Raw genomic sequence first — 22,262 nt, 5'->3', positions numbered from 1 at the left:
ATTGTTTGGAATATTTAAGTGTAGGGAGTAACATGAATTTTCTCAAGTTAGATGGCAAGTCCCTTCTTGTTGGAGTCATTTATTGGCACTGATGATTTTGGACTTGGAACTTTTGGATCAACTAAGCTCACAGCGTCCTTAACTGCGACTGTGAAGAAGGTTTAGTCAGCATGGGGCCATGGGCCAAGGCATTGCAAAGTCTCACCATGGACCGAAACCCAAGGGTTTATGCATGGGCTCGGCTGGAAACTGGCCCAGAGGTTAGCAATTTGTATGGCCGAACCCATCAAGATAGAGTACAAGGTGGGAGAAATCCTAGATCAGTTTGGTACTCCTTTGATAAGTCCACAACATTCAATATATTAGATTGTCTTATAAAAAAAAACTTATTGAAATGATTATAAAACTATAGAGTTACAACTTATGACGGACAGCAGCCTAAAATATCTTTTTTTTTTAAAAAAAAAAAACGATGGTAGTCACCACCACTCGTATTTAAACCTAAAACCTCTCAGGCAATGAGAAAGGTATCAATCAGCTGAGCTAACACTTGTTTGCTCAACAACAAGAGAGGAGCTAGAAGGCTATATCTGTTGAGATCTCCAGCTCTAACGAACTTGCCATCACTTTTTATTTAAATACCATTCAATTTTTGGAAGACATGAGGCCCATTAAAGAGCTTTGCATGGGCCCAATAATATTCCTGACGCTTTATGGATCCCCATGCTACAAGTACCAAGTTCACTTGTACCACGAAGAAGTTGGAGGCCTGGTGAGATTGGATTCATATTTTGATTTTAGAAAGCAAATCCAAGAGTCGTATCGATTTCCAATGTACCTTGGGAGCGGAAAAGGAGGTGGTCAGCGCGGGGGATGGAATGGCGACAGTGATGCGTTGCTGTCGCGGCGGAGGCCAAAGCCAGCGCCGTGTCTGGTCTCGCCTCAAAGAACGTGCCACTCACGTGCGCCGGTGCAGGACCACCGCACCCACGCCTGCCTCTTCTCGGCTTCTCGAGCTCCTTCCATGGAAGGTACCCGCCGATCAGCTGTACCATCAGATGTACGAATACGTGTCCGCCAATGGAATCAGAGCGGGCTAAGGCTTGACACGTAGCCTTATAAAAGAAGTCTGCTTGCTGTTGTACTTGTGGCAGCTAATCGAGCCTCTCCATGGCATGTTTTTGGTCAAGCAGAAATAAGTACCTTTCCGTTGATAAATTTTCGGAAAAAAAAAATTTGTGGGCGTGAACGGGCCTCAGGTCCTTTGCTACGTAGTTCCCTTTGCTTGCTCTCTAGGTTTTTTTTATTTTTTTGACAGAAAAATAAAAAAAAACGTATTGTGCAACAGTTTCATGTCGGTGTCTCACATTTGTTGTTAATTAAAACTATCTCCTAAATAGAGAGTGGTTCACCTACCAATATACTTACCACATAAAATGGTTTGCTGGATTCTTTTTTTTAAATTAATGTATCTAGTCTTTGTGAGAATTTTCTATACCCAGTGATGACACAGAGAACCGGATATCACTTGAATGTAGTAAAACAGCCGGATATCAGATGTTTTTATTGTTAATAAGTAATAATTGTTGTGCAATAAGATAGTAATCGAGTAATGATTATTATTTAAGATTAAAAAGATTGTCGCACTAACCATCATAATACAATGACATGCTGCATTTTGATGTTGCACAACTCATTATTAAGCCATGATTATTTAGATATCCAGCCAAACACTATCATTTTTTGAAATGATAATTTTACCCAATCAATGCCATTTTAGCTAATTAACCTGGGTAAATTTGTTCTGGGGAGGAGGTGAAATAACCACTACAACCAACTCATGCCACTTCTCTAATTTTACCTATCTCTTTTGTCCTTCTTTCCTCCTTTTTAGATTAGTGTACTTTGCATTTTTGTCCTTATAGCCCAACCCCAGTCCATGACTGCTTAACTCATGGCTTCTCAACCAAATAATATATATATATATATATATATATATATGATTTAGTAGATTAGTGGTTGTTAAACTTGGTTCAAGTTATCAACTTTAATTACTTCAGGAATAATATTACATCAAAACAAGAGTAAAAGTAACTTGCGAGGACTCGCAAGTTATTTTCACCTTGGTGAGGTGCCTTTCTTGAATAATAAGTTGCTGACTCTGAGATGGCCATCCAATAAGCACAACCTGTTTGGCTCCTGTTTTATTTACTTCAGCATTAAAGTGTGGCAGAAGACGAAGTAGAGCGAGGGAAGGGTAGAAGAGTTAGAAGAGGAAGGGAGACGGGCTCATCATCAATCGGCTATAAAGGATCAGCTTATTTTCTGGCTTTGAGCTGGGTCCCTCACAAATGTGGTGTCCTTTCTCAGTCTTTTGTCGGCACTTGTAAAGGACCCGGTCAAAGTCCCAAAAGGAGAAACCCATATCATAGTTAATTGAAGAAGGGAAGATTGCTGTCATTAGCTCTCCTCTTGTGGGAGTAAGGGCTGTACTGTAAGCATCTTTTATAATTTAGAGATGGAGGGCCGCAGATCGGGGAGACCGCACCCAGTTTCCGCTCTAATGTCACCTCTCTATCCCTCCCCCAATGCACACATTTCCTTTCTCATTATAGTTTTTTTATGAACATCGTATGTTGCATTCATTAGCCTTCCGCTCGCTCTCTTTTCTCCCAGCCTCCCTCATGTGCGAGTCCACAGGCGTACAGCCTTTTTGGAACTCTCTGCTGGTCCTTTCCTCATGGCACGCGCCCTTATGTTAATTATCTTAACCCATCATGCATGTAATTGTATTTTCTTATCCTAATACATTTTAATGCACTCTAATCTTTGCTTGCAGGCCATCTAAGAGTGAGTATCGGCCTAGACCAACTCATTTGTTTAGATTGGCGGCGTTGTTGGTAATGCCCAAGAACGACGAAGCAAGCAGTCAGAGCCGATCCAACTCTTAGGTAACTGAGATGGTCGTCCAAGGCTCCGGCCCAAAAAAGGCCTATCATGGAAAAGACATTAAAGACAAAATAGAAAGGAAAAAGACTTCCTTAGTGAATTCACCTTAGGCTGACCCACTGCTAGAAAAGCCTGAAAGACAAAACGGAAAAAAAAAAAAAGCTCCTCTTAGTAAGTTCGTCTTAGCCCCTAAATGCATTAAACCGCTCCTGCAAGTAGTGCCATGCACTTAGCTACGTACCACCACCAGAGCCTAGTTGTATAATTTATATGGGCAATCAGGATTTATCATTTCTTTGACTAGCAATATTGTTGGAATCCATGAAAAGAGAGAGCTACGACTGGATATGAAATTTTTAGTTGGATCAAATTCATTGTAGAGCTGGTGAACCAATTCAACTGTAAAGTAGCATCCACAAAGATGGATTAAAAAAAAAAACGATACACATGTTTTTATAAGTTTTGCTTCGTGGTTGGACTGATCCCTCTAATAACCATTTCTACTAGGTAGGTCATATTTCCAAATTGGAATGAAGAGCGCTCTCTCTCTCTCTCTCCCCCCTCTGTTGGGAGTGATTGCTATGCATTGATACAATTGTCTAGAAAGAAAGTTGAACGTACACAACCAAACCTACCCCTTCTCGCTCCAAATCAAAGATTCCATTCCGTCATTTCGAGTCAATGACTTACTTACATGCATGGGACGACCCAAGCTGTTCGATGGAACGTTGCATTAACCATGCCAGGACCATCCGTTTGGTGGCTTTCTTTTTTATATTTTTTGGTGTCCTCCACACGCTCTCGCTTGATTGGATCCTCTTCTTTCTTCAGGTCAAAACGTAACGCAGTTGGGACCCTTCATACTCCCATCAACCGTCTCCGCCTTGTGCGCTCGTAACGTGGGCTGTTGGGCAGCTGGAAAGGATGCATCCATTATTTGCCGGTTGGACTATCAGACAAGAAAAGCCGTGGTTCCCATTTTAACCCCGGTCATGGGGTACCGATTGAAACCTTTAAGACTGCCAAAATAAGCGATGCATTCGGACTTCCAACGCCTTTGCCCGTCTCATACATTTGTGGCAAGAGAGAATTTTAGTAGGATTAACAGCAGATATTATTTTCTTATTGCGGGGAATGATTGATTCTGACTAAGACTCCAATTAACATGAGTATTTGTGTATTTGTGTAGGAAGCAAAATACTCACTACTACTGAAGGTAGATCTAATGCTGCTGCAAAAAGCAAAAGAAGCTCGCAGATACTAAGAGTAGTCATACCATCTACATCTCCGGTCAAAATCGCCTAATCTTTTAGAATAGTAATAACTCATCATTCTGATATCTCTCGTGTTGTTTTTTATTTCAGGTTCTACCATTTCTCATTAAATTAATTATAAAACTAAAGTAAAAGTATAAAAATTAAGGGTCCTTTTGCATTGATTTTGATTTTTAAAAAGCAGAAAGATATGAAAATATTTTTATTTTTTTAATTTATTTGTAAAACTTTAGGGTTTTTAGGAAAAAAAGTTTTATTGCTTTCAAAAAAAAATGAAAACAAAATGAAGGGATAGGATAAGTATTATGTAAATGCCATCTCCAACATCAAGTTTTATATAGTATTCCACTATTGTAGGAAAAAAAAATCAAAAACAACAATAATACCAAACAAAATATCTTTACTGATTGATTAAAAAATAATAGGTATATGTAAGTATTCTTTTGGACTCATTTGAGAGGCTAGCCAGCATCTAACAAATACTTGCTCATCAAACATGTTTAATAAGGTAGGGTCATAATTATTAATTATGTGTATTGCTTGATAGGGCCATAATCATTCATCCAGTACTACTTTCCTCTTGGATCAATCATGATAATTTCACCCGCCTAATGCTAGAAAGTTAACTTATAAAAGAACATTGCATACAAGGTTGCTCTAGTAGCAAGCATTTAGAAAAGGTGGTGGCCTTGGTCATGCACAATTTTCTTCTTTCCTCTCGCTGTGCCCTAGCTCCATCTAATACAGCTCCGCCGGCATCCAGCGCCCTAAAAAAGGCAGATAAACCCTAGTCTTTTATGCTCGCTTGCTTGGTCCCAAGAAGGTCTCACACTCTTCTCTAATGGTCAGATAAATGCGAGATAAATGAGGAAGAAAAAGACAACGGAAGCAGGAGAGAGGGCGCAGTCCCACCGGAGCGGCGGCGGAGGCGGGAGCGAGCTCTTCATCTGCTTCACCGCACGTCATTCGTCCTCCGCCACATCCGCCTGCGCCGCCACTGCCATGAGAGTCCCCTCGTCCAAGTCCCTCCTCAGCCCCGGCCGCGGCCGGGAACCGCCGGCGCCGTCGCTGTCCGCGTCGCTGAGCAGACGCCTTCGGAGCAGCGGGAGCCTCAAGGGCGGCCAGTCCCCGATGTTCCCCGCCGGAGTGGCGACCGGCGGCGGCGGGGGGAGGAGGAAAGGGTGCGCGTTCGAGGCCGCGGAGCCGTCGTCCCCCAAGGTAACGTGCATCGGCCAGGTGAGGGTGAAGAGCAAGAAGAAGAAGGCCAAGGCGAAAGCGGCGGCGGCGATGGCGAGGTCGAGATCGAAGAGGGGAAGCGGAAAAGAGGCGAGCTTTAGGAGGACGGAGGAGTGCCTGCCGAGAAAGAACGAGAGGTGGATGCATCAGCTGCCGGCGAGCATCTGCGGGGCGCTGCGGTCGTTGGGATCGGAGCTCAATTGCTTCTTCCCTTGCGGAAGCTCTCCCTGCTCTTCCTCGAGAACAGGGGAAGAGAAGAGAAGGGAATGCGAAGAGAAGAGGACCGCGAGCTCTTGTGGGCAAGTGCTCGCGAGGTGGCTGATGGCGATGCAGGAGGGGGAGGGGAAGAGGGGGAAGGTGGTGGGTTTGGTGCTCGAAGGAAGGGGGAAAGGAGAGCTGGATCTGGTGATTGGAGAGAGGGAGAAGATAGGAGTGGCGGGTTTGGAGCTGGAAGTGGCGAATGGAAATGGGGGGGAAAAGAAAGATGAGGTTTTGGTGGTGACAGATGAGGAGGAGGTGGAGGAGGTGGCGGCGGCGAGGGATAGTGTGTGCATTCCGCCGAGGAATGCTCTGCTGCTGATGAGGTGCAGGTCCGATCCGGTCCGAATGGCAGCACTGGCTAACCGGTTTTGGGGTTCTCCAGCTGCGAAGGTCGAAGAAGCGGAGGAGGAGCAAGAGGAAGAAGATGGCGTTGAAGTTGGGCAGCATCTCTTCGGTCGTGTAGAAGTGGACAGAGAAGAGGTTGGAGCGGAGCGAGATGAAGAAGCCGGCGCTGCTGCTAAAGTTATTCCAGAAACAGGGGAAGTAGGTGAAGAGGAGGCAGAAGAAGAGAAAATTTCTCCGGGCGCGACCTTGGATGGAGCTCTTGTAGAAATGGGAAGCTCAGCAGAGGAGGAGAAACAACAGAGATCTTGTGAGGGGAAGCAAGAAAAGGAAGGGTCTTCTGCTGACTGGGTTAATGTGCAGAGGAACTCGCCAAGAGAAGAAGCAGTGGATGCTCATTTGCCGCCGAAGTCGGAGGAGATAGTGTTGAAAGAGGTGACCTTTTCGCCGGAAAGAGAAGAAGAAAAGGAAGGGGAAGAGGAGAAAGGCAGAAGGTCCAGTAGCTGCTCTTCTTCCATGGGCAAGGCAGAGAGGAGATCCCACAACCACAAATGGCTTTCGAAAGCAAAGGAAGGAGCGGGGCGCAGCTCCTCTTCCAAAAACAAGGAAAGGAGGCGGCACAGCTTTTCCACGGAGAGGGATGTAAGGAGTCACAGCTACTCCAGCGAGAAAGAAGCGAGGAGAGCCAGTTTCTCCGTGGAACGTAGGAGAAGATGGAGCTTCTCCGTTGACAAAGGAGGCCTCATTCCCGAAGAAGAGAATGCCTTTCGTGAAGGGGAGGAGGAGAAGAAAGAAGAAGACAGCTCAGCGGAGGGAGAGGAAGCGAGAGAGACCGAGGCAATAGAAAAGCCAGAGGCTACAGAAGTGGGAGAAACCGAAGTAAATGGAGAAGAAGGAAGAATAGAAGAGGCGGACGGCAAGGGAGAGGAAGGAGTTGAAGGTGAGGAGGCGGGGAAGAGAAGAGAGCTGCCGGACTGCCTTCTACTAATGATGTACGAGCCCAAGCTTTCAATGGAGGTCTCCAAGGAGACGTGGGTCTGCAGCACCGATTTCCTCCGGTGGCGCCCTCACCACCACCGCCGGCACCACCCAAAAGGTGGCGGGGGCGGCAACGGCGGAGGAGGTGCAGGAGAGCGAGCAAAGACCGAAAAGGTAGAGAGAAGCAAGGACATGGGCGGTGACAAGAAGGAGGCGACCGCACCCGCTGAGCCGGCGCTCCTCCAGGCCTCGCCGCCGCCTCCGCCACCGGCGCCGCCCACCGCGACGGCCGTCGAGCAGAAGTTGATGAGCGCCGCCGCCGTGCGGAAGCCGGCGGCCTACGGGCCGTTCGTGCTGACGCGGTGCAAGTCGGAGCCGATGAGGTCGTCGGCCAGGCTGGCGCCGGACGCCTGCTTCTGGAAGGACCGGCATCGGCCCATCGGCGCGGCCGGCATCGGCTTCTGAGCCGAGTCGCCAAGCCTCGGGATATTTTGTCGGTTTGTGTGTATACGGAACTATGAACGCTGGTGTTGTTGCGTGTTGCTTTAATTGTGTGATACAGTGAAATCGGCTTCCTGTCCTTGTTGTTGCTCTTTGCGTAGAACTTGAACAGCAATAATAGTTTGTTTGCCATTGGAGATCCCTTGTAGTTAAGCAATGTTTTAGCTCCTCATGATCATTGTTTGTGCTGGAAAAGTGAAGGAAAAGAAACGAAAACAAGATATATTTTGGCAGTCTATGCGCAAAATATTTTTACTTCATTCTTCTCTTTGCTCTCCAAGCATGGAAATTTTAATTTATTTGAGGACTACAAAACCCAGCTAGTATTTTCCTACCTAAGAAAAATATGATTTTCATCCTATTTTACCATCTGTTCTAACTTTCTTATGAACTATAACTCTATGAGAGCGTAAATAAGCCTAATTCCAGCCAGCCAAGCTAATCTTAAGCATGGATCATGACAAACTTGAGCCATTAACTTTTGTGAGAGGTTGATTCAAACTTGCATTTTGAGCAAATTTCTGCTGTCGTAACACAACTTTATAAGACATCATTCCTCATGTAATGTATGCCATAACTTATGGATAATAATTTTTTATTTGAAAATAACAATCAAGATGATATTAATGTCATTAATTATCATTTTGTATTTTGAAATGAAATGAGATGAACAAAAGTAATACTCTTGGACGAACTGCAAATTTGATAGCCCTAATAAGCTCTCTTTGGTATGCCTCTTATGATGATCAAGCTACCGTGAAGGACGGTATGGTTGATTGATGCTTCATTGAACTTGTGTTTGTAGACCTCGTTGCAGCATACCCTAGGCTATTTGGTTATAAGTTTGCATCATTCATAGAATACCCTATGACCAAAGAACCTAATTTTGCTCTCAATTCTCAAACAAGCTCGACGTTTAGGAATAAGAGTGTCAGTCTACCGGCCTTTGGAACTTTCATAGGCAAACTAAACTATCTTCTGCTAAAGCCTGCTTCACTTATGCAAAAGCACAGCATTGACAACCAAGAAAGCTTGTGGAATCTTTGGTGAAACTGTCTTTTTTCAAAGGATTAATCACATTAAACTCAAGTAACTTGAAATTTCATGCCAAATTGCACATATCATCTAACTTTGCTAAAGTTCTATATCATTTTTAAAGCATTGTACAGGAATCGGGTTTACAGAGATGTAAAACAACCGATCGTATCTGAATTTAGAGGTAACTATTCTAACAGCCATTACAGCAAGCAACTTCGAGTTGTCAATCAATAATAATAATAATAAAATCTTATCCGCAACCCCACTGTACACAAGTACACTAATTCAAAACTAATGCCCTTTCTTTCACAAACAGTGTGACCCATTTAAGCCACAACTAGTACAATAATGGCGTAATCTTGCCCAAGATCTTCCCAGAAGGATGTGACTTTAGCCACTAAACGAAATATCCGCTCGCCTATGGCTGTCCCCTGCCGGCCACTGAATAAAGGGCCAAACAAAAGAAGTTGGAGGGACCTGTGACTGACATCCATGATTGGGAGGTGATGCATAGTATCCTTCTCTACCATCGTCATCACCCTTCTCCCACATCCATCCCCCTTTACCAGCTTTCTTAACATGATTTGAAGTGTTTCTTGCCCATAACCAGTTTCCTATGGCCCATGCATCTCAGCAGCAAGTCAAAAGAAAAGGAACCCATACCAAACAATGCAGTGCAGTGATTCAACAGCGTCTGTCTTCCCAGGATGGCTACGGCTAAGCTACCTGTTGGATGCTTAGATCTGCTTTTAAGGCTTTGGACAGCATTATTTGGACCCACCACTGCACGGATCCAAGCTCTGCTAGGTCCCATGCCAATGCCAAGTCCAACTCAGCGGTGCCGATTGCTGTCCTATAGATTTTGATTAATTGTGTCAGAAAGCCAGCACTTAACATCATCCACCCAGTAATTAGTATGCAGCTGAAACTTTGAAACGAGGCCCTGCTTCATTCGGTGCTGAAGGTAAAGATGTGCAAGTTTCCAATACGAAGTTAGAAGGGTCGATAGCTAGACAAAATTTGCAAACTTGAGAAGGGGGCTCTACTAGGGGAATTTTCCAAGCCAATGCTCCCTGGAAAAGCAACATATAAGGGTGGAGAAAATTCGCCTACTACTGTTTTATTGAGATATTTAGGCATCTGAGGCTACAAAAAGCCCTCGGTCCTACCAAGGTAACGTGACTCCATGACATGACTCCATGGCCCTAGGCACAGCCCGCATAGCTTCATAAGCCTTCATGGCCATGCGCATCATGCCATGAGCTCCTGCAGGAGCACTTACAGCTGCAGTAATCTGAAAATCCTGGATCACCCTCTCTCAGTATTTGGACCATGACATCCTCTGAACAATAGAGAGGTAACAATCACTCGATTTCCTATGATCACCCTCTTTCTATACGAGGATGGCACCATAACTTGATACTGTACTTCGTTGCATGCCCTGTCTGCAAGTATGAGAGGGTCTTAGAGAACCGGTCTTATTGCTGTACGATCTGATGAATTATACCCGTTAGCATTTGAAGCATTGGTGCAAGCTACTTCGAAAGTCAAAACTTGCATTTGTTTTTATTTATCTAAGCAAAGGCTATGACAACCAGAAGGGAACAAGAACGGATTCTGCACAGGGGAGAAAGAAATCAAACCTCCCGCCAATCATATTCTCTTGCTGTACTAATCTTTATTTTCACCTGAATTTTGCTGCATGTCATTGCTTCCAGATTCCAAATCAGCTGTGGAGCTCTCTGCAGGAGCCATCGTGTTTGGCTGTCCACCTTCTTTCTTAGCAGATGGTGAGTCACCAGAAAAAGTTTCCATGAGAGAACTGATGGTAAGCTGAATGGAGTAGAGCAGCAAACCGATGGAATTAATTCCAAAAACACAAGTTGCAAGGTAGCACAAACCATTCACGATGGTCCTGAAGAAAGAAGGTGAGAAGTTTGTGAGAACTCTAAAGGAGTCCGATGTGAACAAGTTGCCCAATGGAAAATGATGAGGGCACACCTTATTGTTATGGTGATTTGTCGAACCTGAAAAATAACAAAAATAAAATCTATTAGGCAAATAGGAAAAAATTCAGACAATCTGATTGTTTGTTCTCGATCATTAAATGATAACTTAACAATGGATTACTCCTAATAGGCAAAATGAATATGCTAGTTGAAACAATGTTGCATGGACACGGAGATGAGAGTTGAATTTGGATGTCTTAAGTGTTTGAATCGGCAAGGAAGGAAAAAAAAAAGGAGATATAGGGATATGTGTAAAATAATTATAATTAAATTATTTATTTTTCAATATTGTATAAAAAATATTAGAATATATATTATTTGTTATGGTCTTTCACTACATGTATTCTTCAAACTTTCTTCTTTGTTGAGAGATACAAGAAAAGGGATATTTTACAAAGTTATTTCAATATCTATAACCTCGACGAATCTTTAAAAAGGAAAAAAAAGATCACTTCCAACATTATTATAGTGGGTTGAACTCATTATTGGACGAGTCAGACTATCCATCCATCTATAAAAGCTGGAAAACAAAAGAACTGTTTGACATGAACCCGGTTCGGATATGCATGCCGCATGTATTGATGGAGCCGTACATGAGTGTGTAACACAAGTTGAAAGGGCATATGCCCCATATAGAACATAATATCAAGATATAGGCATGGAGCTGACTGAAGTTCACAGTATGGCAAAGGGCACAGTGAATGGTGGCCTGTACTAAAGGATAAATCCAATGAACTATTAAGATCTGCATTTTGACATTACAGGAAGTGTCGGTATTCACATTATCATGCTAGCAGTGAATGGATGAAGCAGCAGATATTATTTTGTTTGCCCTGAAATTGTATCTATTTTATGTCAAATTATCAGGACTACTTAATTGATTTCTTTGAAAACAGGCCTCTTTCTCTTTACTTCTATTTTGTGTGACGAAAAAGTGTGAAGTTCCAGGCAGGATATAAATGATGTCACCACAAGAAAAGTTAAATAGAAGAACATTGTACAGGCTAACAACATAACTTACGGCCTCAGTGGAAGATTAAAGGATTCTATCTCAGAGCTTGCAAAAAAAAACTATTCAAGTTCAACCTTTAATATTCTAGTGAAGACTAGCGTTCAACCAAATCAAGATTATCTATTTAAACGTGAAAGAGGCTCCTTTTGCCGTTTATTGGTTTTCTTGCTTGTCATGACACTCTGCCTTTATGTTTTTATTCTCATATATACTAACCAAAAGAAATATTATGACTAAAAATCATCACGCAATGGAGAATACCAGTTTTCTTTTTAGTTCTTCCCATTTTGCAGTTCTTTTTGTTCTTGTTAAAAATTACACTACTCAATTTTAACCCCTTCCTTAATATATTGGAAGTGGAAACTGATAAATAATATTCCAGATATACATCATATCATTGTGAAGTCCATTCATGAGTAACAGTATAAATGCTTGATAAGTCATCACCCACCCTTAATGTTCATTTCCTGAGTTTCCAGCTATTTAAGAACACTCTTTTGCCTCTACGTCTGAAGACATGCCTTTTGCCTTCATGAAATTACTGCGTCATTTGTCTGCCAAGTTCTCATGCATGGTAGTAGAAGCATGCCACGCTGCGTGCAGCTACATTCTGAACCTTTGGTTATGTATAATTCTTTTACCTACATGGACGTGGATGCTAATCCAATCCAAAAGGAATTGATTACCGCTCATTTGGACCTAGTCTCGCTACTCATTAGTCTTGTTTAAGATCAACAACTAATTTCATCATACCTGCTAACAATTTGATCTTATTAGTTGTTATTTTTATTTATTGATCTGTAAAGTAACAATTCAATAGTTAGAGTTATATTTGTTTTCCTCATCATTGAACAAAAAAAAAAAACATGGTTTAGCTTCAGTATTGGTATCTATCATGAGGGCAAGAAGCCCTTCACTTGCTTGTAGATCAGACAACTTGATAACAAAGCTCAATCAGTTGCTTACTGAGTAAAAGAGCAACGATCGCGAAGAAAAATAAACTTAGATATGCCAAAATGACTTTGAATCAGGTCATTGCCATTTCGCATCCTCATAGATTAGGTAAAATAATTCATTTCTTTGGAGTGACATGTGAATGCTCCAATATCTAGGCTTTCCTTCCTGTCAACTGTCTTCTAGATTTAAGATCATCTTTTTCTGATACAAACAAATAATACTGTGAAATACATGAAGCAATTTTCAACTACTGATTAAGATCTTGCAAGACCATCAAAAAAAGCATGCAGATCTTAAAGTTATTTACAAAAAAAAATTTAGCATGATATCATATTAGTCATCAAAATTGAAGTACAGCACCCTGTGCAGAAAAGACATCTCTTTGAGGGGGATATGAAAGGTGTATTATCTACAACAGCTAAAGATCTACTTGGTTAAGGAAAGTTGAAGATGATTGGCATAATAAAACAGATGCAGCAGCACCGAAATATACTTAAACATTGCCACTTCTGAGACACAAGATTCATGCACCGAAAGATGAAATTAGTAGTAACATGTCAGGTTACCTAAAGCCAAGGGCTACTCAAGTCATAATTTTGCTATTAGAGAAAATTGATCAAGGGACCAAGAATACTCATAAAGTCACCAATTCGCATGCGAGTTTTCTTTAGATAGAGAAACTGCACTATAAAGTCGTCAAATTCGTCAACAAGCGAAAAAAATTAGCAGGATATCAATTTGAGCATATGATGTGTCAGAAATAGGTAGTGGTCTTTTCATCAGAGTCAGTCAAAATGCAAAAAATTGGCTAACAAAATTTCATGAGCTAAATTTTCCAGTGAAGATGCTTTGTTAAGATTAGCAGTAAGGAGTTTTAAGGTTTTGTACAAGTGTGATGCCCATTTTTTCAGAGATTGCCAGTTTGGGTCCACTGTGATAGGATTTCATGTTGAATGACAACTCATCAAATGAAAGAAAAAAAGAAAGGAAAAAGAATAAAAGCATGGGGCCCAGCTACTGTAGAGCTCGAAAGGGAGTTATTGTGGCAACACGTTGGAAGATACATGGAAGATGTCCTCCCAATTTGACAGGATTAATGTATTCCGATGAAACAAACATATACCCTGTATTTCTGTGCTTGCCAAATTTTTGTGACATAATAGCCCCTGATTCCCTTACAAAAATTTTATTTAGATTACAAGTGTTGATAGAATAACATAATCATTTTTTGATGTTCATGATATTTGCCTCTCCAATCACAAGGTCAAGCTCATTAAACAATCTATAAAGCTCTTCCACAAAGAATTCTTCATATCCAACTTTTCTCCCTCAACCTCAATGTGGCCCCTCCCCATGGTAATATTTTATCCCATGCTAAATACGTTTGACCTCACTGTCCACATGGTTCTTTGACAAAGTCAGATGATTATAATTTTCATGTCATGGAATTTCTACTCCTCACTCAGTGTCTGTAATCTCTATACAACATTACTTGGAGTTTCAAATCCAATTAAAGATGACCAATCAACATGTCTACATGAGCCAAAACATGCTATCGTGTGAATTGTTTCGAAATACTGAAAGCACAATGTAAAGATTGAAGCTATAAGGCTGGCAAACTATTGTAGAATAACAAGATTTTTACAGAAAAATTGCAGTTGCATTCTTTTCATATTTATGAACTTACCTCATGATCATTTACCAATAATATTTACATAAAGATGGGAGATACTTTATCCTTGAAGCCCATCCATCTAGTTGAAATATGAATTATAAATGACTATATTCTTAAGGACAAGCTTCTAGATGTAAATATTGGTTTATAGTTTTAATCTTCAAAAGTGCTGTACTCCATATCCCATCCACATCCATGCAAATACCATCCATGGGTCTTCCCTTTATCATTTCCTCCATGTGCTTTACAGAACATATCAGTTCGACATAAATTGGATGTGATGATTTTGATTTGACTTACTTTGAAGTTTGAGCTGATAAATTATGTTAGGCATAAGGAAAAAAGGATAAAAAGAAGTTCCATGGATAGCATTTGGATGGACATGTGATCCAAATCATAATGCCTTGGAAGTTGAATCACAAAAAAACAAAATCCAATTTACTTTAAGCCACAATTGTTCGAAGCCAATCGCAAAACATTTTCTCGCAAAAATATTATTGTAACCCGAAACTGCTTTAGTTGTTTTGTAGAATAAATCAGTGATCCTATGGGTTCTAATGATGACATAACAGTACATGCTTTGGGCACCTTTACTATGAACTACTAATAGATTTACTAAGATCAACTTGATCCAAAAAGTAAGATTTAGTAAACTATGGCATCAAACATAAACCATAATGTAAGTTGCTCCCATAATACTGGAACTCTACAGCAAAAGAGTTCTCTAATAACATGCTGACCAGTTTGAACTGAAAGAACCAAAGAGTCAAACATTTTGTCTTCTCTTATTATTCCTTCTTGTTCTCTTATTATTACCTAATTTTCCATTACATTCTTCCGGATCTCTTCCTCGTTTTATCACTCTATGCACATGTTTATGCCACTATAACTTAATTAACATGACATCATCATGTTAATTTTTCTCACTAGAGCAAACTACTACAGAGGCAGTGATTATTGAGCAAGCAACCCATGGTTGTTACAAGGTTAAGCCTATGCATATGGTCACTTTAGTTCCTAACAAAATAAGTTATCTTGCAAAACACACATGAAATGGAAGCCAAATGAAAGACTCTAATTTAGCTAATGCAATGTATAATACTATTTTCCCGCTCTCCATTTTCCAGGGTACGTGTCTCTGTTTGGTGGGAAAAACATATCACAAGTTGGAGCATCATAGAAGATTCTAGCTGAACTAATAAAGGCCCAATTCAAAGAAAAAAAGGCCAACGAAATAACTTTGGAATTGATTCTAATTATTAATCAAATCAGCAAAATGGCACAGAACAGAACAAATTCAAACACTAGAGAAGCTCATAAAACATGCAAACGCGGCACTGACCGAGAAGCTATCCGAGACTGCCTGGCGATTGAGAGCAGCCTCTATGGTGGTGGTGAACTTGTAGAGGATGACAGCAATGACGCCAGCTGCAATGGAACCTAAAAAGGCCTGCACAGGGGAGGGCGGGGCCCCAGCCTCCACCGGAGCCACCGGAGCCACCCCAATGGCCTTCAAGTTATCCAAAGCCTCCTCCTTAAGATCCTTCGTCTTCTTCATCCCAGTCGACCTCACCCTCTAGACCACCAAGCAAGTACCCCCTCAGATAAGAGTGTAATCAAACATACGCACACACAGAGAGAGAGAGGGAGAGAGCAAGGGAGGAGGGAAAAGGGGTACCAGTTCCTTGGCGCGCTTGGCGCGGCGGCGGAGGGAGCGGTAGAGGAAGACGGAGATGGCGCCGGTGAGGAGGATGCTGGTGGCGGTCTGGAGAGAGGAAGGGTTGTCGCCAACGGCAAAGAGGGTGGAGGTTGACGAGGGCGGGAGCTCGACGGGGCCGCCACCATCGTCGGAACCTTGCGGCGGAGGGGCCACGGCCTCGGGAAGCTCGGCGAGCCACCGGCGGGGCCCCGCGGCGCGGACGGCCGTCCGGCCGGCGGGGGCGGGGCGGAGGCAAAAGAGAGGTGGGGAATGGGGCGGTTGGGGTTGGTGGCGGGACGGAGGGAGAGGGGAGAAGCGGGAGAGGAGGTGATGAGAATGGAGCATGTCTCGCTGCTTTGGAACCGCGGGGCGCGTGCGGAGGGGAAATGGGAAGAGGTGGATAAAGGAGGAGTCGGCTGATGCCTAAACGTTGGGCCGGAAAATTTTCTCCGTGTTTTCTTGGGCACGGTTTTTCTCGGCAAGCCGGTGCGAACTTTGATCTCAATACACGGCAGGTTTTGAGATTTGCGCGTCCCTCTGATCATTTTAGCTCAAACTCGGAACATCCAAACTAGGATCATCTCACAACTTGTCTACGTGTGTATTGCGGCAAGGCCGGCTTATGGAAGTAACAAATTCTGACCTAGACTTGCCAGCCAGAGCCAGTTTGCCTTCATTCTGATAAGATATGAATAAATTTGGCTGAGAATTTTTATACTTAATTTAAATTTATACTACGTAATTAAGATTTATTCGATTATAATTGGGTTAGATTTGGCTATTTAACTTGGATAGATCATTATGTATTAATTAAATTATTAACATCCATCATGCAATCTGATTATTGTTATGCGATGAACCATGGCTTAAACTAAAGATCTATTTAGATGATAAGAAAGTCTGTGCAAATAATGACCAAAAAATAGAACAAAATAAAATAGAGCGAAGAGAAGGTGGTCTAGCCAATGTCTTTTTTGGATTTATGATTTTTTTCCCATTTAAATTAATTTTCTATTTTAGTCTATGGACTATGGCTAAGATAAAAAAAATATATGGATTTATTCTTTACAACACATATAAATATGATGGGTTTTTTTAAAAAAAAAATTATATAAATGGGATGGGTATGAGCAAAAGAGTTCTTGATTCAAACTTGACATGATCTAATCTGAATCCAACTTAACCTGCCCAATTACCACCCCAACTGACATGCACGGAAATCGTGTATAGAGCCATGATTGGTTGGAAATGCTAATTGTTGCTTAGTGGGAGATTTTATATCTAAAACCAACATAAATTATTTTCTAAATTAGAATAATAATATAAATGAGATTTGGCTTGTATACCATTGTATAATTCCCAATTGTATATTTACCATTGCAAAATTATAATTTATAAAATTATTCCTAGATCAAGTTCTTTTTACATAGTTAGTTTTGCCATCACTCACATTAGACAACATTATTAAATTACAAATAAAATGTTAATAGATTTATGAAATGATATTTTTACCCTCACATGAATGACTCTGGAAAAATTAAATTTAAAACAATACAAAACTCTAAACTACTAAGACAACACTCAATGACACCTTAAAGTAACGGTTCATTAGAAAAAAATATCATAAATCATGTAATTTTTAAAAGAAAAACTTTCATGGAAAATAATATATGATGTAGAAAAACACATAGAACTAACAGTACTTTTTAATATCTTTTGATTATTTTAAATAACAAAGTTTTGAAAAAAAATCCAAAAAGACAATGAAGTTTGTATTGCATCAGTTTTCATAAGCTAGTAGAGATAATTTCATTCATGGCAAGTAAAATGAATCAGCATTTTAAGTTATTACCAAATATTATCTTGGTGGTTAAAAGTTTTATGCTTTACTAGATGGTAAGGGTATGATTCAGCTTTTAAACAACATCTTAATTTTAATTTTAATATTTAGAGTCAGATTTGAGAGAGTAAAGGATTATTTCATAAATTTAATAACAATTTAACCACATCATCTTTTGAATAATGTTTTAATGTTAATGTTTAGAGCTTCTTCTATGAAAGCAAAAATAACATTTCATAAATTTAATAACACTCTGATGGTTATTTAACAACACCATTTGACGTTAAGTTACTGCAGGAATAGATATGCAAAAAGAACTCGATCTAGGAGTAAATATGCAGATTTCAACTTTATAAGAATGAATATGCAATTGAGTATTTTCAAGTGTTATATATGCAAAAATCCTAATATAAATTAAATGTACATGATCCATTATGCTATCTAACATTTTGATTTAGGGTTCAGGTTTGATCGAAAGACCATCTAGTCTTTCACAGCAACGGGGGACCTTAGATCTCGTAAATGCTTTAAGATGGATACATCGGATGGATTAAAGGAGCTAAGCAACAACTATGATGGTGCCTACATGGCTATCGCAATGTCTTGGTAAATTACTATGCCTAAAATGAGGTTTGTAAGGTTAATGAGATCCTTGTTGGCTAATAAGAATACTAATTTTTGTTGTCAAAAGATGCTACTCTAGATGCCTGCTAAGTAGCTTGGCTATGCTTGCCGGTTCTTAGTTATAGTAATCATGGATCTCAAAGTAGGTAGTGTGAGCGAATTTCTTCTTAATGGTTAATAATTTTGTTTTTAGGTTAGACATCCTGTCTAACAATTATTAGACAACAGTGCAATGTCTTGGTAAATTACTATGCCTAAAATGAGGTTTGTAGGGTTAATGAGATCCTTGTTGGCTAATAAGAATACTAATTTTTGTTGTCAAAAGATGCTACTCTAGATGCCTGCTAAGTGGCTTAGCTATGCTTGCCGGTTCTTAGTTGCAGTAATTATGGATCTCAAAGTAGGCAGTGTGAGCGGATTTCTTCTTAATGGTTAATAACTTTGTTTTTAGGTCAGACATCCTGTCTAACAATTATTAGACAACAGTGCCGATGTGGATAGGCAAAGGCGAGGGTGTTAGTGTTGCCCAGAGATGGTCACCCAAGAGGGGGGGTGAATTGGGTGTTTTAAAACTTTTGTCTAATTAAAAAATAAAACACACAAATGTATGAGCTAAAGCTAAAATAAAGCTATGAAGACAAACAATCGCAAACACAAGCTTTTATAGTGGTTCGGAGCCTCCACTGCTCCTACATCCACTCCCCAAAGCACCTTTGGGAATTTCCACTATAATCCACGATTACAGTACGGTAGTTTTGCGAGTTCACTACCCAACTCGTTGTTTTACACCGGACTAACAACAAACCCTAAAACCCCCAATTTTACTTAGGCTTGGGACGCCTTTCCCTTGTTCCAAGTCCCTTGACTGGAACAAGCACCACAATGAAAGGTTTTACAAAGGATTGAAAAGCTCTAAATAAGCAAATATGACAATGATAAACAATAGAACCCGGAAGAATCCTTTTGCCGTTGGAAGCGTGGGAAATGATGATTCTTCCGATGTGGATCGCGTAGGCTTGAGTATGAGCTTTGAATCCCGAGCGAAAGAGAGTGGTTGAGCTTGAAATCACTTGGGAAGCTTGAAAGCACTTGATTTCTTCACTTGAATGCACTCACTCCCTTGAACTTCTCTCTCTTGCTTCTCTCTTAAATGATCTAGCTTTGGGTTGGTGAAGAGTTGTTGAGAAGCACTTAAGAGGTCCCTTTTATAGCCCAAAAAGCAAATATAGCCGTTAGAGATAAAGTAAAAGAGATTTGAAATTCAAACCAAACCTGCAAAAGTTGTCAGTCGCGTCCCAGGCGCTCCGGAGACGTCTCCGCTTCAACGCGAGACGTCTCGGCTGTATAAATTTACTTTTCACTTTGTTTGGGGTCGACTCGGCACTTTACGGGGACGACTCTGGAATTGTATCATTTGAATCCTTGTTTTTCTGTTTTTCTGAGAGGGTCGTCTCTGTACTTTACGGGGACGTCTCGGCTTGTTTGCACTTTTTGCATGGGGACGACTCCGCTGCCTTGGGGACGACTCCGCTGTTATAACTCCGAAAAACATGTCTTCTGGAATTCTCTGAGAGAGTCGACTCCGCTCTTTCAGGGGACGTCTCCGCTGCCTTATCACCGAAAATGACATCCTCTGGAAAACCCTGAGAGAGCCAACTCCGCTACCTCGGGGATGACTCGGGAAGTCTGCTTTTTACGTGCGGGGACGACTCCGCGTACGGTGGGGACGTCTCGCGCATATCTCTTGAAAACTGCCTTTCTGCCGCCACTGAGAGAGTCGACTCCGCTACTGAGAGAGTCGACTCCGCTATTGCGGGGACGACTCGGCAGGTGCCGGGGACGTCTCCAGACGTGCCAGTTCTTCCTGTTTGTGCCAGAGACGTCTCTGAGACAACCCGGAGACGTCTCGGCTGTCCCTGAACTTTTTCTTTCATCTCAAAAATTCTTCAATAAGTCCTTAAAAAAATCATGGGAACTTGCCTAGACATTTCTTAACAATATTCTTAATAAAATACATGAAATCCTCAATTAAATTGTTAAGATAAATGGAATTATACTCTAGTGTTTTGTATTCATCAAAAATCCATTAGGGGGTCAACAATCTCCCCCTTTTTGATGATGACAAAACACTGAGTATATGCAAAATTTGAAATTTAAACATATACACAGTATTTGATCAGATGTACAAGCATAATGTTTTGATTAGAGCTAGATACAGTGTGCATAATTCAAAATAGTCAATTTTCAGTTCTATCATTATACATAAGATTGATCTTTATAGCTCTTAAGCAATTTTAGCATATCAACTGAATTTGAATTAAGTTAAAATTTGAAAGCTAAGTTCTTTTTGACTCCCCCTTTCTTTTCCAGAAGGGCAATTATCTAAAAGCCAATATTTTTCAATTTTATCTTTTCTAATTCAACTTTGGAGTATGAATTTCGTATTTTGCATTCCAATGTATCCAATATCCATATTGGTTCTACTCCCCCTTCTATATATCTACTCCCCCTTTTTGTCATCAACAATGAAGGGGACAAATTATCCTTCTATGAACTACTCAAGGAGATTCAAGTTGTGCTCCCCCTGTCCAAGTTATTTCTATTAAAGAATTTTAGTCATTCATATCTCTCCCCCTTTGTTTTGGAATTCATTTCAGACTCCTCTTTTTGTTTAACATAGTTATCACAAGATGTGCTCCCCCTGTGTCATATGCATGGATAAGTTGTGTTGAATTTGAATACTTAAGGTATGTTATGAGATTTTTATGGCACATCACAAGAAACACATACACAGTCACAGAATCACATACACAGTAGCACATACACAAGGTTTCAAAAGAAATTGTATTCATGTATCATTGTAAAACTTTGAAGTCAGTACATAGTTAAAAGAAGAAATCATTACAAGTATTGATTTCTACTACAAAAAGTGTTTCAAAATAGCCTAGGGTATACAAAAAGAAGATCCCTAGATGTCTACAAAAAGTCCCTTATCGGCGACGTTGCTCATAAGCCCTACAAGCTGCATCTATAAATGCATTGATTGAATCCATTAGGGTCTTGAACTGATCTCCCTGTGACTTATGGAAGGCTGCCATGAGTGCTTCAAATTCTATGGTTGCCATTTCAATTCTTCCTCTAAGTTGGGCAACCAAGGTGCCCACATTTCCTCCTGGGCTTGTCAACTCTTTAAGACTCTTTGAAATGGTCTTCAAGCTGTCCTTTAGCTCAATTGATCTGATTGTTTGGGTGGCACCCACACCAACTATTTCTTGCGTTGTAGCTTCAATTTGAGCTCTAATTTCCTTCAGCTCTTGTAGAAGTTCTTCATGTGAAGCTCTGATGGGGGCCAACTCAGTAGAGATCATGGATCTCATTTCCTCCCTCATCTGCTGGCAAATGACAGATGCTAAGGTACGCATCTGGTCTTCTGATAGGAAGGAGGGCCCACTGACTGGAGGAGGTGGTGGCATGGATGTGGAAGGTCCAGCTGAGCTGGAGGGTATATCAGGGAAATCCATGTGGCTGGGTGGAGGAGAGTGGTGGTCAGACTCCTGATGTGGGATCTCAGGCTCTAGGGTTTGAGCTTTTCTTTTTGGTACCTTGACCCAAGACCCATCTACCTTTTGAAACTCCATTCTTCGCATTGTGCCCTCATTATAGTAGTCGGTGTTTCTCAAGGGTTTTGCAGGTTCATTTTCGGGAATGTGAACCTTAAAGTGTTTAAATACTAGGGTAAATATCATGCCATAGGGTATACTAAACCTAGAATACCTATGACATAGAGCAATGTAGTTTAACATAAGTCTAGGGAGGTTTAGAGGAATCCCTAGTAGGATATGGTGCATGATAACTAAATCTCGCTTC

General features: G+C 41.0%; 2 protein-coding genes across 2 annotated transcripts; one reads left to right on the top strand and one right to left on the bottom strand.

The window, feature by feature from the left end:
• Positions 1 to 4,864: 4,864 nt before the first annotated feature.
• Positions 4,865 to 7,678, top strand: LOC103702466 (uncharacterized). Its single transcript, XM_088722220.2, has 2 exons — positions 4,865 to 4,999; positions 5,073 to 7,678. The coding sequence occupies exon 2, from the start codon at positions 5,088 to 5,090 to the stop codon at positions 7,503 to 7,505; it is 2,418 nt and encodes an 805-aa protein (XP_088578346.1). The 5' UTR covers positions 4,865 to 4,999; positions 5,073 to 5,087; the 3' UTR covers positions 7,506 to 7,678.
• A 982-nt stretch (positions 7,679 to 8,660) lies between these two features.
• On the bottom strand, positions 8,661 to 16,369 carry LOC103702571 (uncharacterized). Its single transcript, XM_026802742.3, has 4 exons — positions 15,911 to 16,369; positions 15,575 to 15,808; positions 10,581 to 10,606; positions 8,661 to 10,494 (listed from the first exon to the last, which is right to left on the bottom strand). Exons 1-4 carry the CDS (start codon positions 16,274 to 16,276, stop codon positions 10,251 to 10,253), a joined length of 870 nt encoding a protein of 289 aa, XP_026658543.1. The 5' UTR covers positions 16,277 to 16,369; the 3' UTR covers positions 8,661 to 10,250.
• Between the last annotated feature and the right edge of the window lie 5,893 nt (positions 16,370 to 22,262).

The sequence above is a fragment of the Phoenix dactylifera genome, chromosome 5 (genome assembly GCF_051530095.1).
Source record: "Phoenix dactylifera cultivar Ajwa chromosome 5, Ajwa_hap1_PhDact_Kaust_v1.1, whole genome shotgun sequence".
NCBI classification, from domain to species: Eukaryota; Viridiplantae; Streptophyta; class Magnoliopsida; order Arecales; family Arecaceae; genus Phoenix; species Phoenix dactylifera.
This window is presented reverse-complemented; position numbering and strand designations above follow the sequence as displayed.

What these genes read in the sequence shown, in the direction of transcription:
- LOC103702571 (XM_026802742.3), bottom strand. Translation starts at nt 16,276, where the DNA reads ATGCTCCATTCTCATCACCTCCTCTCCCGCTTCTCCCCTCTCCCTCCG. An exon ending in CAGTCTCGGATAGCTTCTCG is followed by an intron (nt 10,607 to 15,574) that starts GTCAGTGCCGCG and finishes GTTATTTTTCAG; the next exon opens with GTTCGACAAATCACCATAAC. An exon ending in CAAATCACCATAACAATAAG is followed by an intron (nt 10,495 to 10,580) that starts GTGTGCCCTCAT and finishes TTCTTTCTTCAG; the next exon opens with GACCATCGTGAATGGTTTGT.
- LOC103702466 (XM_088722220.2), top strand. Translation starts at nt 5,088, where the DNA reads ATGAGGAAGAAAAAGACAACGGAAGCAGGAGAGAGGGCGCAGTCCCAC.